The following is a 16,675-nucleotide window of genomic DNA, read 5'->3' as shown; positions in this document are numbered from 1 at the left end:
GGGTTTGTCCTCTGGAGGGGCTTCCTCAGAGGATGGACTAGCAGGATGATGTTCTTGTCCACCTGACTCCAGGGAGCGCGAAGAGCCCAGTGAGGACTGCAGAAATCTATGACATTGCCTGTTCTGCCAGACCCTTCCGTGCCAGAGCTGGCGACCTAGGGGTTATTGTGCTTCCAGATGATGCACAGGGAATGGTAGCAAGTAGTATGTCCGAATCCGGCCCCTAGGGTTGGTGGTCATGAAGGACCCCTTCTTGTGGAGTCTTGGTGCACTTGTGGAGTGGTTCCTGCAACTGCGGGGACCTTCTCTTTTGCCTGGAGACCGAGGAGATGTCCGAGTAAACTCTGCGTGAGGAGGCAGAGGACTCCTCTAAATCTGGATAATCTGAAAACGAAGCGAAGTCTGAGAATCCCATCTCACACATCTTCTGCGGGGTGAAGATCCTTTGAGGATCCAGTACTTGATCTCATGCTTCATACCCCTTGGGTTACCGGTGTTTGTGTCCAGACTCTGATCTTTTGTGTCTTTTTGGTGACACTAACCTCCTCTGTGTCGATTGCATCGGCATCGTGCTGACATGCGTCGATGCGCGAGGCTCCAAGGGTAGTCATGAGAAGATTGCTCCGTGTGCGTCAGGCAGCGCAGAAGAAACAGACTGAGGGGAATGAGGGCACTAGATCACACGGGAAGATGTGCGCAACCGCACAGAGCAAAGCTCTGTAACTGCTAGGTGACGCTCTGCCTCAAGGCCGCCGAAGGCTGTCCCCAGACAGCATGGCTAATTCAGCCCTGCTATTGACGGGAAATGCTAATTTTCCATGCATAACCCCTTTGAAAATGTACCCAGTAGTAAGTAATGTGAGCTGCATGACTACAAGAGTGCTCTAGTTCAGATTTATGTCAGCATCAAGCATGAATATATATATTTCAATCTAAAAGTTCCAGTCTAAAAGCTCTGGGACATGAATATATTTGGGCAAATAGGTGTTTGTGAGTATTCATGGAATGTGTGTATGGTAGCTCTTTCTCCTGGTGCTCAGAATATCTTTCTTTCAGGCTGGAACAAATTCACTTCTTTAACCCAGACACCTCCCAAATATTTGCTTTCAATATAGTTATATTTGTATTTTTTTATGATTCTTGTCTCTCAGAAGCCATAAAGATTTTGAATGACTAGAATCCATGGGGTTAGATTTAAGTTTGAAGCAAAAAAAGGAAAGGGCAAAATCTTGACAGGTCAGTTTCCTTGTGTAATTTTGAAAATAACACGTCTTTTAGCCTAAGGATTTAATTTCCTGTAATTTCGGTAAGGGAAAAAATAGGGCAAGCAAGCATTTCTGCAGAAAGTGGTATGAGATTTTTTTTTTTTTTTTTGCATTAAAGGTGTTGCATTTAAGAATCGGGTAAGGATTCAGAAAGCTTTTTGCAGAAGTTTTTGTTTGCAAGATGATTTTTTCCATTCCAGAAGCTGCAAGAAATTAATGCTCTGAGCTAAAGATGTACTCCGTCAACACTGTGCAAAGAAACAGACCTGCAGGATTTTTGGCTTTTCTTTTTCCCCTTCAAAACGTAAATCTGACGCTTACTGTATAAACAAGATTTAATTCATCTCTTTCTCACAGTTAGGCCCGGTGTATAACTACAATATTTCTCCTTTTGTGTAGTCAATATGCTTATAAAATAACCCTTTCTGTAATCCTTGTGTGCTACAGAAAGTGTGCAAAGTTATTATAATGAGCATGTGTTATACTAAGGTGGTGGTTTCCTCCTATGGGAAATCCTTAAGTATAGTGCTGCTGTGATATTAAAAAGGTTCCAGGGAAGGAGGCTCAATTAAAGGGCAGAGGGTAGTACAGGCACTTAGGTGACCGACAGCCTGTTACAACCTCTTTGGACTTGGTTTAGGGGGAAGCTTATAAAACTCCTATCATTGGTCTGGGGCTTCTCCAGAGTCACAGAGAAAGAAGGAGAATGTAATTGTGACCCTCTCCAGGGGCTACAGAGGGAGAAGCAGGAGTTCAGGCAGAGATACTCTCCCAGTGTCTCAGGAAGCCTGAGAGAAAAAGAAGATCTATGGTTGTATGTTTTGAAGAGAGAAAAAGCAAAACGAATACTTTATCTGTGGTGGGAACTTGCTTGGATCAGGAGGCAAACTGTGCCAACAGGAACTTGCTATGGGTGCTTGGTTGATTCCTGTCTGGAGATTCAGAGGGATTTCTTCCTTGAGCTGATCAGGACACTGTGAGTAACTAAATTTGATGTATGGACCATATCGGGAGCCTGGTTAGGTCCAAGAGAAGTGATTAATAATGGAGTATGAGATCTGAGGAATTTACACAATCAGCATTTGAGATCATTGGAATGTTTTTTCTGACTTTGCTGTTTTTGTTTGATTGAAGTACTCTGTGGAATAAATTGGGTTGTTTTTTTTTTAGTCTGGAGCACAACTTTTCAGTGTGGACATTGGACTTTATGGTGGTAAAGGGGTGTGTGGGTGGGTGTGTGTGTCCTTGACCAAGTTTGGCCCTGCAGGTTAGCCTGCCCTCAGCCCATGCCCAAGAGTGACTTTTGTTTTCCTCACTTTGGGTGGGTTCACCCATGTCTCCGAAGGCTGAGAAAGTAGCCCCCAGGGGTTATACTATCTTGATTACAAACTAGATTTATCTATATGTATACAGATACACACACATACACACACATGTATATAATATTCAGTTATGGATAATTTTTGTAAAAAAGCAAAACCTTTTTAACATACAAATTGCAACAAGTATGTTTTACCATTCTTCAGGCAGACATAAGTAATAGTTTCCTATTACTAGTTAATTGTCTATAAAACAGACTCAGGCCAAAAGAGACAGTCTGACACTGTTGGCTGTTCAACTGCTAAGCTCCAAGCCCTTTGAAGTTCAGTCAGAGATAACTGTGAACTTCTTTTGCTGGGAGAATTGACATCCTTGCATGGTGTAGTCAAAACCCTTTGAAGCTCAGCCAGCTGTGGCTTTGGACTTTTGCTGCTACTGGTAGAGTTGGCATCCTTCGATGTTGTAATACAAGCCTTCTGAAGCTCAGTCAAAGGTGACTTTGGACTTTTGCTGCTGCTGGGAGAGTTGACATCCTTCCATGGTGCTGCCCAAGGTTTTTGCAGTTCAGGCAGAAATGGCTTTTGACTTTCGCTGTTATTGACAGAGCTGGTATCGTTGAAGGTAGGTCCTCTGAGGACCTGGAATCTATTTGGACGCTCTTCAGGAAGAATATTCCTGAAGTTGTACCTATAAGTTGTACTTGCTGGATGATGCTTTAGAGCCAATTGAGGTACGCGGGGAACTAAAAGCTGTGGAATTCTTATGTTTCTGGTGGTGTCCTTATCATTAACCTCCTGTTCCAAGAAGTCTAATCGATATGTGCTGACAAGAGGTCTCGCCTTCTTTAATTCATCTTGCAGAGTGAGCCAATCAATTAAGTCCAGTGAGCTTTTCACAGGAAATCTTCGTTTTCCTAAACCCTTGAGAAAGGTAACACTTATTTAGTATTATCCTCCTTCATTCTTGTCTGTTTATAAATAATGGAACATCTACAATTATATGTGAAGATGGGTTTTCTTCTTAACTTAAAATCATTTCTCTTTATTACCTAAAGTGGGAGAAACTTCACTAGGAGCCACAATTTCCATTCTGTCTTCAAACTGTTCTACTGTCATCGTTCTGTTTTACTTAGGGAGCATCTTGATATTTACTGTCATCAAACTCACATTTCCATTACCTGTTTTTGAATTATTTTTGTTATCTCTAACATATATTCTGCCAACCTGAGCATCTAAAGAAGAACCAGTATGGAAGCCTTAATCTACAGAAGTTTTTTCACAGTGTTGGTCCATAGGGGAAAAAACAGGAGGTCAATATTATAATGTATACCATTAAATATTTAAAGTGAATTATCTGAAAAAACTGGGCAGTGTACTATCTTCCTTATGCATTGACCACTGATGACCACCACTACCCACATTATTCTTATCGTTTCATTAGCAACTTCATTATCTTAGTCAGCTTCACAAGTAGCATATTGACCCCATGTATTTTTATCACTATTACTATTACAAACTAAACTTCCATCTAATTCAATTTCCATGGCAAGGACTGGAGCTAATACATTACACCCCACTCAGATTCATGAGGTACAAGAGCATGAACCTTTAACCAATCATAGTTAAATGAAACATTTGTGATGGGTCTCCCATCAAGTGAGACTTAACCATCACAAAAAGAGCCTGGAACCATTCTGGGTGAGGAAGAGGGCCTGGTATGCTTCTATAATGGGATACTCACATTATTCAATAGATGGCCTGCATTATGGCAAATTTACACTACACATTTGTCTGTGTTAAATGGAAGTGGTTGCTGTTCACCTTTAAGATGGCTGGGCAATCAGGTCCTATAAAGGAAATAGGTTCCTCAGAATAAAAGGGGAGGCTTAGGATTTTGCTGGGAGTCATTGGAGGGAACTTATCCCCTTAAGGGGAAAGGCCCAAGGTGGTAAGCTGTTCTCCTCATGGGGAAATAGCCTAGGAATGGTATGTATCCTTAAGCAGGAACAACCAGGGGACCCAACCTGAGTCCCAGAGGTAGAAGCGCAAGTGAAGTGAAGCAGTATGAGAAGTCCATGATGGATGGGAAGGTTGTATAGGAGAACTTCAGAAGAGCAAGAGCCAAGCTGGAGGAGTTTCTGCCTATGGCCTGGATGGGTATTGGAGAAGGAGACTCTGAAGAAAAGGACAATTGGTTCTTACCTGCTAATTTTTGTTCCTGTAGTATCACAGATCAGTCCAGACTCCTGGGTTCTGCTTCCCTTCCAGCAGTTAGAGACAGAGAAAGTTTCACAGGCACTGTCTCTTAATCCGGTGTGCCACCCTGCATCTCTTCTGTATTAACTGGTACCCAAGCATAAAAAAAACTTAAACAAAAACTTTCAAACAATTAACTCTACCATATCTCCCGGACCAAGCAGAGGACAAGGAAAATTGTTAGTAAATTTATAACACTTCATAAAAGGACTAATGGGAAACCTGTGCCATTCTTCAGAATTAATCAGAATTATGAAAGTAGACAGATCGAGTGGGCTCTCTAAAACCCCTCTCCACTACTTGGTGGGTATCTGGACTGATCTGTGATACTACAGGAACAAAAATTCGCAGGTAAGATCCAATTTTCCTTTCCCTGTACGTACCCAGATCAGTCCAGACTCCTGGGCTCTACCAAAGCTTCCCTAACCGGGGTGGGACTGTGAGCGTCCCGCTCGAAGAAAACTTTCACTAAAACTGCCGACGTCCAGGAGCTGGACGTCCAATTGGTAGTGTCTGGCAAAGGTATGTAAAGACTTCCAAGTAGCCGCCCTACAAATCTCTTGCGGTGAAATTAGTTGGCATTTTGCCCAGAAGGCTGCCTGTGAATGGGTAGAATGAGCCCTTAACCCCTCTGGGATAGGACAATCGCGACAGATATATGTGGAACCAATAGCCTGTTTCAATCACCATGCTGTCGTGGACTTTAACGTCTTCTAACCTTTTATTGCACCACTTCATAGCACAAAAAGGTGATCCGACAGCCTGAAACTATTAGTGACCTCTAGATATCACAACAAAGCCCTTCTGACATCCAAACGTCTTAATTCCTTGACATGAGGCATATCATCTCTAGATTTGGAAAGGCCGGAAGCTCCACTGCCTGACTTAAGTGAAACGCTGAAACTATCTTCGGCAGAAAGGACGGAACCATCCTCAGGGAAACTCCCGAAATCCATAAAAAGGGTTCCCTAAATGACAGGGCTTGAAGTTCAGGCACCCTTCTGGCTGAACAAATGGACACCAAGAAAACAACCTTCAAAGTCAGATCTTTCTTGGTAGCTCTCTTAAGAGGCTCAAATGGAGCTTCACACATGCCCTTGAGGACAAAGTTAAGGCTCCAGGAAGGACACGCCTTATGAACAGAGGGACACAAATGCTTCGCTCCGTGGAGGAAATGTACCCCATCTGGATGCGCAGGCAGAGTTGATCCATGAACCTTGCCCTGCAAGCAGCAGAAGGCTGACACCTGCACTCTGAGGGAACTAAAGGACAAACCTTTCATTAGGCCTCTCTGTTAAAAAGGACAGAATCTGAGGAAACTGAGGCTTGCTGAGGATTAACCACCTGTTCCGTACATCAAGACTCGAAGACTCTCCAAACCGGAAATTCGCCAAGGAAGTAGAGGTTTTACTAGCTCGAGGCAGAGTAGAAATAACATCCTCTGGATATCCTTTCTTCCTTAATTGCCTTCTTTCAAAAGCCAAGCCGCTAGACAAAAGTGATCCACTTGATCTGAAAATATAGGGCCCTGCTGTAGAAGATTCTGAGATGGTCCATCCTCAGGGGGCTGTCCACTGCTAGATTGACCAGATCTGCAAACCAAGGCCTTCGTGGCCACTCCAGAGCCACTAGAATCACCATCCCTGGGTAGCACTCTATTCTTCTTAGGACCTTGCTCACCAGAGGCCATGGAAGAAACACATAAATCAGAACTTTGTGCGGCCAAGGCAGCAGTAGGGCATCGACCCTTTCCACTCCATGCTCTTTTCTGCGACTGAAGAAACGCGATGCCTTGGCATTCCTTGGGGTTGCCATCAAGTCCATATGAGGCATGCCCCATCTGCAAGAAATGAGGGTCATTGCTTCCTCCAAAGGCTCCCATTCTCCTGGTTGCTGTTGGCTGAGAAAATACGCTTGCACATTGTTGGACCGCTATGTGCGATGCAACTATCAAGGCCAGATGCTGCTCCACTCAGAACATCAGCATCTCTACTTCCAGAGCAACCACTTGACATTTGGCACCTCCCTGGCGGTTGAAGTAAGCCACCATCGTTGCATTGTCTGACAGAACTCTGACTGCACAGTTCTGCAGAAGAGGAAGAAACTCCTCCAAAGCCAGCTGCACCACCCTCGTCTTTAAGCGATTGATGGACCAGGTTGCTTCCTTCACTGACCATTGACCCTGCACCGACTGGGACTGACACACAGCCCCCCAATTGATGAGACTGGCATCGGTAGTCATTACCATCCATTGAGGGACCTTGAGGTCCACCCTGCTGCACAAATTGTCCCAGCCAAGCCACCACAAAGGACTGGACCTGGCGAAGTTTGTAAGCGGTAGTGGAAGATAAAACTGCTCTTAAATCAGATCCCACTGGGATAGCAATGCTTTCTGTAGAGGTCTCATACGAGCAAACGCCCACAGGACCAGTTCCAAGATTGAAGTCATGGAACCGAGGACCTGCAAGTAATCCCAGACCTTGGACACTCGGGTCTCCAACAGGTTCTGAACTTGCACTTGTAGCTCGAGATTCCGCTCCTTTGTGAGAAAGACCTTGCCCACATGGGTATTGAATTGCACGCCCACGAATTCCAGAACCTGTGAAGGTGAAAGGTGGCTCTTGGCCAGGTTCACAATCCAACCCAAGGATCTCAAGCGGGGCAATACCACTTCCACCGCCTGTCTGCAAAGGTCCTCCGACTTCGCTCAAATGAGCCAATCATCCAGACACAGATGCACCACCATCCCTTCCTTTCTGTGGGCTTCTGCTACCACCACCATTACTTCAGTGAAAGTCCTTGGAGCAGTGGCTAGACCGAACGGGAGAGCGCAAAACTGAAAATGCTACCCGAGGATCATGAACCTGAGGTATCTCTGATGATCCTGGCGAATCCCAATGTGCAAATATGCCTCCATGAGATCCAGGGAAGCCAAAAACTCCCTGCTTCGCACTGCCGCTATGATGGACCTGAGAGTCTCCATCTTGAAACGGGGGGCCTTGAGGGCCATGTTCACCTTCTTCAAGTCTAGGATTGGATCAAATGTCCCTTCCTTTTTTGTCACCACAAAATAAATAGAGTACATTCCCGCCCCCCCCCCCCCCTCCTCCTGGGGGACATGAACAATGCCCCCCCAGCATTCTTAGCATTTGGTCTGTTGAACAACAAGCTTCTTCACTGGAGAAGTACAGAGGGATACCATGAACAGTCTTCTTAGCAGCCAAAGAAATTCTAAAGCATAGCCTTGTTCTATCACGCTTAGAATCCACTGGTCTGACGTGATCTTGACCCACTCCTTGTAAAAAACAGTCAACTGACTCCCGATGGCCACGAATAAGGAGTGGGTCGGCCTTGCTTCATTGTGTGGATTTGGCCCCGCTAGGCCTTTGGCTGGAGCCTTCTTGGTTTGCTCTGTGTCCATGAAAGGACTTAGACCAGGTCTGAAACCTCCCCGAGGTCTGCCTCTGGCCTGCACCCGGAGCCCCGCTCTGACGGAAACACCTTTGGCCTCAAAAGTGAGAGTGAACCATCAGAAAAAGTTTTAGCCCTTTAAGCTTGTCTTCCAGTAGCTTGTGCATCTTGTTATCTCCGATTTGTTTTATCAACTGCACCAAGTCCTCTCCAAAAAGGAGCTTGCCCTCAAAAGGGAGAGCTCCAAGCTGAGCCTTTGACGAAATGTCTGCTGACCAGTTTTGCAACCACAAGAGCCTCCTAGCTGATACCGCAGAGACCGTTGTCCTAGAAGAGGTGCGAATAAGATCATATAAGGCATCAGCTCTGTAAGCTACTTCTGATTTTAGGCTCTCTGCTTGTTTGGATTCCTGGGGTGAGAGATCCCTGGCACTCTGTAGCTGCTGCACCCAGCCAGAAGCATAAAACTGCTGCACACTGCAGTACGGATGCCCAGAGCAGAGACTTCAAAAATCTTTTTGAGGAGCATCTTGAGCTTTCTGTCCTACAGATCCTTCAGAGCTACTACGCCAGCTACTGGAATGGTGGTTCTCTTAGTGACCACCAACACGGAGGCATCCACCTTCGGCACCCTCATGAGCTCCAGGGTCTCCTCAGGCAAGGGATAAAGCTTATCCATAGCCCTACTAACCTTAGACCAGTTTCAAGAGTTTCTCACTACCTGATCATCAATTGCCTGACCATCCTATGGAAAGGAAATGTCCTGGCCGGGCCCCTTAAACCAGCCATTACCGGATCCACCATGTCCTGGTCCAGCTCCTCCTGCAGAAACGCTATTCCCAATTCCTCCAGGACATGCGGAATCATAGGACCCAGCTCTTTCCTCTGAAACAGGCGAACGACCTTAGGATCATCTCCCTCTATGGCCGGAATCTTTCCAGGCTCTCCCTCCTGATCTGGACCACTTCTGGGAAGAGAGACACCAAGGGGACCATCCCCTGAGGGCAACCCCTGGTCAGACTCCTCCGAGGAAAAATAATACGCAGTCCCCTGCATCACCGGACTTCTAACCTTATGGATCCTTGTGGCCCCCGGCATCTCCGACAACCTGGGCACCTTTTTGGGTGGACTCTCCGGGCGCCCGTGCCTGGAGGAGCAACTCGGCTTGGTCTGGCTGGCTAGATATGCTTTTTGCAATAAAAGAATAAAGTCCGGCAAAAATTGAGAAGGACCACACAAATCTACCCCCGCCAGGTGATCAGGATCCCCCCCAGACTGCCCTCTTAGGCCCACTGGGCCTCCTTGGGGCCAGAATTGGCCGGCAAGAGCACTGGTGGGAGATCCCTTCCCCCAGCCGCTCTGTCCTCCACAGCTGCGAAAGTCTGATTGGAAATGGATCGGCCGCTCCATAGCAGCCAGTGACCTGCCAGGGCCGTGCTGCTTAGATGACACCATCACGAAATCCTGCGAAGTGCCCTCCCCACCAGAGAGGCAGCAGGAGCACTGGCAGTCCATAGAGAGCCGCTAGCAGTGCTCCCTGTACACGAAGCGGCGGCTCGCACGCTGCATGGCTTGGCTTGCCTAACCGTGTGACTGACATCGAAAACAGCGAAACGGGATCGAGAACCATGGAACCGATTCAGCCTGAGCACCCTGCTTTCACGTGCCTCCAGCACCGGGGCGAACGCTGGAACAAACAAGAATCGCTTCTTTCTTTCTTTCTTTTTATAGAAACTACTGACAAGAAAGAAAAGGAAAAAAGTTAACTTTCCTGAATAAGGGTGACAGAGGCTTCCCACGAGCCTCGCTGAGGGGGAGAGAGCCGGACCACTGTCTGTCACCCCTGGCATATCCTAAAGAGCAAATTTGGGATTCTCAACCCCTGTTCGTCCTTAGCCTACTAGTAGGAGGGATGGTCCCACCAGGACTTGCCAATCTCCTGGGAGGAAAGTCTGATTAATATCCCTAAAACTTCTTTTCTTTTTTTTTCAGATTCGGGTACAGAACCGCAGGTTTTGCACCATCTCCATCTGCTGGAGACAGAGAAATACTGAGGAGATGCAGGTGGCACATCAGGTTAAGAGGCAGTGCCTGTGAAACTTTCTCTGTCTCCATCTGCTGGAAGGGAGGCAAAACCCAGGAGTCTGGACTGATCTGGGTACGTACAGGGAAACAGAGGTTCATTCTCTTGGGAGGAAATATACTAATCGTGTGCTGCCGCGCGCATGTTATAAAATCTGGGGTCGGCGCGCGCAAGGGGGTGCACATATGTGCACCTTGCGCGCGCTGAGCCCCGATGGCTTTCCCCGTTCCCTCCATGGCCGCTCCGCCACCACGCCCCGAGCCACCCCCAAGCCGCAGCCACATCCCCGACCACGCCCCCACCCCAAGCCCCAGCCACGCCCCCGCCCCGGCCATGCCCCCGAACCGCCCCTTTTTGCAAGCCCCGGAACATGCGCGCCTCCGAGCCTATGCAAAATAGGCTCGGCGCACGCAGGGGCAGATTTCCTCAGGTTACGCGCTTAGCCTTTGAAAATCTGCCCCTATGTGGCAAGTTGTGAATACTGAAATGAATTCCTAATGTAAGCTTATTGTTGAGACTGTAATCTGTACGGCCTATTTAAAAAGAGGAGAAGATACTGTGTAAGGACAGTGGCATAGTAAGGGGATGCAGGGGTGCGGTCCGCCTGGGTGACAGCCAGGAGGGGGGTGGCCATGAGTGGAGCCCACTCTGCTCGCGTCAGAAGAAGGGGGAGGCCTCCCGGCTGGGACCGATAAAAGCACTGGGTGGCCGCCTAGAGTACCATGGGTCTGGAGCCGTAGCTGTATAGCCTTTTCTTCTTCTCACCCTCTGCGGCCCGGAAGAGGTAGTGGTGGGTCTGCACTGGCGGGAAGAAGGAAAGGTCATGCAGTCGCGGCCCAAAGCAGGAGGAAAGCGACAGTGCTGCCCCCCACCCTCACCACTGCAGGTGCAGGAAGTAGAGCCGCAACAGACCCCATGCCACTTCCAGAAAAATAAAGAGTCCCCATCTGTCGCGGGGGGCTGAAGGAGGAAGCTGCTGCTGTGCTTCTGATGGGGAGCGGGGTAGGAAGTGAGAGAGTGTTTGTGTGTGAGAGCATGTCTGTGTGTGTGTGTGTGTGTGTGTGTGTATCAGAGTGAGAGTGCCTGTTTGTGTGTGAGAGAGGGAGCTGTGTGAAGGTGTGTATGTGAGAGAGAAAGAAATGGAGGGAGCCTGTGTGCAGGGGTGTGTGAAAGTGTGTGCAAGAGAGAGAGGGAGCCTGTGTGAGGGAGAGGGGAACCAGGGTTCATGGGGGGGGGGGGGATGGAGAAGGGAGGGGGGGGGGGAAGGAGGGACAGAGAAGTGAATCTGGAGTGGGGGGGGGAGGGGGCCAAAGGAATTATTGACCCCAGGTGCCAAATACTTTAGGTACACCACTGTGTAAGGAGAAGAGATAAATAAACTGCTGGCTAGTGGCTAATGTTAAGATAATGAAGAAAGTGGGAAAAAGAGTTGGTAACATGGTTCCCCTACTAAGGGGACCTGTGTACATAGCTGTGGAAGTGCTCATACCTCTAACTTTTCTTGTATTTTTGCAGTTCTCTCAGCCTAGCTAAATAAGACTATGTACCCTGACCTAATCAGGGATGTTCATTCTGCTATGCATTTCTGACTGCTGGTAATACCAAAAAATAAATGTTTGTTGGTTTTGGAACATATTTTGAAGTTAGTCCCACATTTCCAGTGATTAGGAGTTGAAGCAGTCTGAGGGAGTTTCTCAGTGGGGGAGAGCCCTGTCCAACTAAGGTCACCTGCACACCCCTTCTAGCCTCTGGACCTGTGTCCATTACACAATCTGCTCGACCCAAATTTCCCTCTGAACCCACTTCCCGAGAGATCGGCACTTGACTTACACAGGTACCAGATCCTATCATATTTTATGTGCCTCTTCCAAATGGGGCAAGGGGGTTACACATTTAAAAAAAAAAAAGATTCCAGTGCATACTTATTTGTACCTATGAGACTAAAATGCAGACAATGTAGAGTAATCTATAAGTGCACCTTGCCACTGTTGCTGGCACTATACTACCTGATTCAACCCAGAATAGCAGAGCCCAAAGATGTTGGAAGTCTCTGCTGCATATTTCAACAAAAATCTAAATACTGGAATCTGAATTCTTACAGATTCCTCAACCCAGTATAGGAAAAGATCCACCTTTAGATGTTTTAATACTTAATCAGCAGACAGAGACATTTAGATTCTGTATGCACAAGATATGCAAATACATTCATAGACCTACTAGGTATGAAATTGTAATCAAATCATTTCTCTGTGTGTAAATGAAGCTGGCCCGAAGGGGATAAAACATAGTAAGGATATGCAATTACATTAACAATTAAAATGATAGCTTGATGAAGGGATCTGCATAATAAGGTATTCAGAAAATTAACTTTAAACCTTTCCCCGTTGCTCTTTTCTCCTCCCAAATAAACTCACCTCCGCAAGGGTATCTGACTAAACAGTTTGCATTAATGAGATGAGCTGTAGCTTAATTTCCTATAACGAAAAGAATAATTTCACTTTATATTAAATAGATTACAATTTTTTATACTTACGGGTGCACAAACAGTGGAGAACATATAACGATTATCATGCCTAGAAAATGCATGTTTGGCTGGATTTTCCTTTTAAAAAATAGAAGAGAGAAGGCATTGATGAAAAGCTCTGGATGTGACATAATTTTCTCATCATTAAAGGACTGGCCTGAACCTCAGCAATACTGAGGAACAGTATTGTTCCTCAGTATTGCTGAGTATTGCAGCTTTTACCACAGTACCTTTTACCTCAGTATTGCTGAGTATTGCAGTATTGCTCAGTATTGCAGCTTTTACCACAGTACCTTGGTAGGGATTCCAAACTCCTGAGCAAATGGTTGGATATGTCAGCGTCTTTCATGGGGTTACTTTCAGAAATGAAATAATAAACATGATTTAATCATGTGATCTTGCCCCCCCCCCCCCCCCCCGCAGTGATGCATTGCTCTCGTACTGGCAATCCTCATAAAGCAAAGTCTAACTTTGACTTGAAAAAGCTAGTATTGTAGTTTTGTGAAACAAAATAAAAAAGATAGCTGCAGGGGTGCCGGTGTATTGGTGCTTTAATAATATTCATTGGCCACAGGAGTACATTCAAATTGGATGGAAAAACAAATACAAAACAATCTACAAGTATAATTAATTAAGAAAACACCCCTTCTATGTGGATTCAAAAGCTGCAGAGTGCAAAATATACAGCAGGGCCTATCCCTGAAAGCTTGTTACTTCAGCAAACAACTGTGTCCTCTGTGATGTTTTACATAAAATAATGATACTTACAGTATGTCTGTGTACACAGACTCCTGCAGACTCCTAACTCTATATGATTTTAATCCAGATGACAGCTGATTAGACCTAACACCTTCTTGCTGCAAACTGGTAAGCTAGATAATTGCTTTCTTTATCATTTCAGCTCTCAAAATGGTGGTACGAATTATCACAACTCTTTTCAGTCTTTGAATTATTCATAAATAGTATACCTGCTCTGGATGGGGAAAGTGCTGGACAGGATGTGCCTCTTAAGAATGCAATTACCTGATTCAAGAATTTATTGATCAGGACTCATTTAGTATTCATAAACTACAAGAGATCACTGAAGGAGGAAGGCAGGCACAAATATCTGAAAAGGCTAAGAGAAGCTGGGAAAGTAATCAGGACAGCAAAGTCACAAATGTAAGAAACAATAGCTAATATAATTAAAGAGTGTAACAAACTTTTTTTTAGATATATTAATGACAGAAGGAAATGCAAAAATTGGATTATAGGATTCACAACTGAAGCGGGAGAACATGTAGAGGCTGCCGAGAAAAAAATTGTAATTGCTTAATAAATATAGCCCCAAAATGTTTGGTTCAGTTAGTTTACTTGGTTGGGTTTTTTTGGGTTTTTTTTTTGGGTGGGGGGTTGTTTTAATTTAGTTTGTTTAATGTTTTTTTTTTGGTTCAGCTACTTTAGGCCTGGATTTATCAAAATGCACTAAATACTGCATGTGATAGAAAAAGGGGCATGTTTTATGGTAATAGGCAGTTTATTGCAATAATACTTATGTGGAGAGAGAGAGAGAGACACTAGCCATAATGCCCTCACACTAGATAGATATTTATATCTCTATGGGAGGCCCACCTAGTAACTCGAGGTGAGGTTTAGGTATTAGTGTAGGGGTTAGGGGCCACTTTGACATTCAAAGTGAGACGTACGAACAGAACAGTGCTTTCTTGTGAAGATTTGATGACCCTCGGAGTGAGGACACTCACCCAAAAATGAGATTTGTACATTGTTCTCTCAACCTAGCTTGATGTTCAAGCTGGGCCTTAGGTCTCAATGCCAGGAAAGTCCAGTCAGGGCCATTGGAGGTCCATTTAAAAAAAGAAAATGCCACAAATACAAAAATACTTGAAAATTTTGGGGTATTTTCATTCCATACAGAACAAACCAAAAATGGATTCCTTTTTTGCATTGTTGGCATTTGTTAAAAATAAATATACGACCCTAGTTTTCATTGAGGAAGGGCTTGGAAATAATGCTAGAACTCTATTTAACATAGTAAAAAACCTCACCAACGACAATACAAACAATCATCAGAACTTACAAGAGAATCAATGTAATGAAGTAGCTCAATTATTTAAAGATAAAATTGAAAACTTAAGAACAAAAATCCCTAACATAACCAAACAAGAGATTAAGATGCCCAAAAGGGACGTCAACATATGGTCAGAGTTTGAAGAGATATCACACACTGAAGTCGAGAATATGATAAAAAAAATTGAACCCTGCTCCTCACTCAATTGACACCATACCCATAATGGAATTTAAAAAACTAGCCAACACAGTAGCTCCAACATTAACTAAGATCATCAACCTTTCCCTAGATGAGGGATCAATGCCAGATATCCTGAAAGGAGCCATAATCAAACCAATCATTAAGAAAAAGAACATTGACCCCCTAGATCTGAGCATAAGAACATAAGAACATGCCATACTGAGTCAGACCAAGGGTCCATCAAGCCCAGCATCCTGTTTCCAACAGTGGCCAATCCAGGCCATAAGAACCTGGCAAGTACCCAAAAACTAAGTCTATTCCATGTTACCGTTGCTAGTAATAGTAGTGGCTATTTTCTAAGTCAACTTAATTAATAGCAGGTAATGGACATCTCCTCCAAGAACTTATCCAATCCTTTTTTAAATACAGCTATACTAACTGCACTAACCACATCCTCTGGCAACAAATTCTAGAGTTTAATTGTGCGTTGAGTAAAAAAGAACATTCTCCGATTAGTTTTAAATGTGCCACACGCTAACTTCATGGAGTGCCCCCTAGTCTTTCTATTATCCGAAAGAGTAAATAACTGATTCACATCTACCCGTTCTAGACCTCTCATGATTTTAAACACCTCTATCATATCCCCCCTCAGCCATCTCTTCTCCAAGCTGAAAAGTCCTAACCTTTTTAGTCTTTCCTTATAGGGGAGCTGTTCCATTCCCCTTATCATTTTGGTAGCCGTTCTCTGTACCTTCTCCATAGCAATTATATCTTTTTTGAGATGCGGCCAAACACACACCTACATTTGTAAACATTATTCTAGTGCATTGTTTGCCTATGTATATATGTTCTTCAACCATCATATTATCGTCAATTATGCGTAATAGCTCCTCTCCTGTTTTTGGATTCCCGCTAATATTATTACCCTTATTAAGTGTTCCATGTAAAGCCTGTTGCTGCATTATTTTCTCTGTAAACTGATAAGATGTTCCCAATGATTGTCGGTATATAAAAAGCTTAAATAAATAAATGATTGACAAAAACAACTATCAAACCACTTAGAAAGTAATAACATTGTATATCCTGCACAACATGGTTTCCGCAAACACTACAGTACTGAGACATTATTACTAGCTCTATCAGACAATATCTTAAGAGGCTTTGATACAGGAACACATTACATTCTGATTCTATTGGATCTCTGCAGCATCTGACACTGTAAATCACAAAATACTTATCAATAGACTAAAAGAAATAGGACTCAATAACAAAACAATAAACTGGTTTGAGTCATACTTAAACAATAAATTTTTCCAAGTACAAATCAAAAACACACTATCAGACAAAGTTAAACTACAAACAAGAGTCCCACAGGGATCAGCCCTGTCCGCACCACTCTTTAACATTTACCTCCTCCCAGTATGTCACCTACTCGCAGGACTTATTTATTTATTTTTATATACCGACATTCGATTTGGCATATCAGATTGGTTTACATATAACAAGATGTCTAAGGCCAGCCTTATAATGACATGATACAGTGTAACAGGTTAAATTGAGCAACTAGCT

The 16,675-nt window shown here is 44.6% G+C and overlaps 1 protein-coding gene across 2 annotated transcripts in view; it reads right to left on the bottom strand.

The window, feature by feature from the left end:
- Positions 1-2,747: 2,747 nt before the first annotated feature.
- Positions 2,748-16,675, bottom strand: part of C4H3orf84 (chromosome 4 C3orf84 homolog) — a 45,346-nt gene continuing 31,418 nt past the window's right edge. Inside the window, exons 4-5 of one of the 2 annotated variants that reach the window (XM_029601200.1) lie at positions 12,868-12,936; positions 2,748-3,505 (exon numbers count right to left, since the gene is read on the bottom strand). In XM_029601200.1, coding sequence (XP_029457060.1) covers positions 2,831-3,505; positions 12,868-12,936 — 744 coding nt within the window. In that variant the 3' untranslated portion in view covers positions 2,748-2,830. The remainder of the gene's footprint in view (positions 3,506-12,867; positions 12,937-16,675) is intronic. The other variant, XM_029601199.1, reaches the window with a different exon arrangement.

Source organism: Rhinatrema bivittatum, chromosome 4 (genome assembly GCF_901001135.1).
Source record: "Rhinatrema bivittatum chromosome 4, aRhiBiv1.1, whole genome shotgun sequence".
NCBI lineage: Eukaryota > Metazoa > Chordata > Amphibia > Gymnophiona > Rhinatrematidae > Rhinatrema > Rhinatrema bivittatum.
The sequence above is the reverse complement of the archived record's forward strand: the minus strand, read 5'-3'. Positions and strand labels throughout refer to the sequence as shown.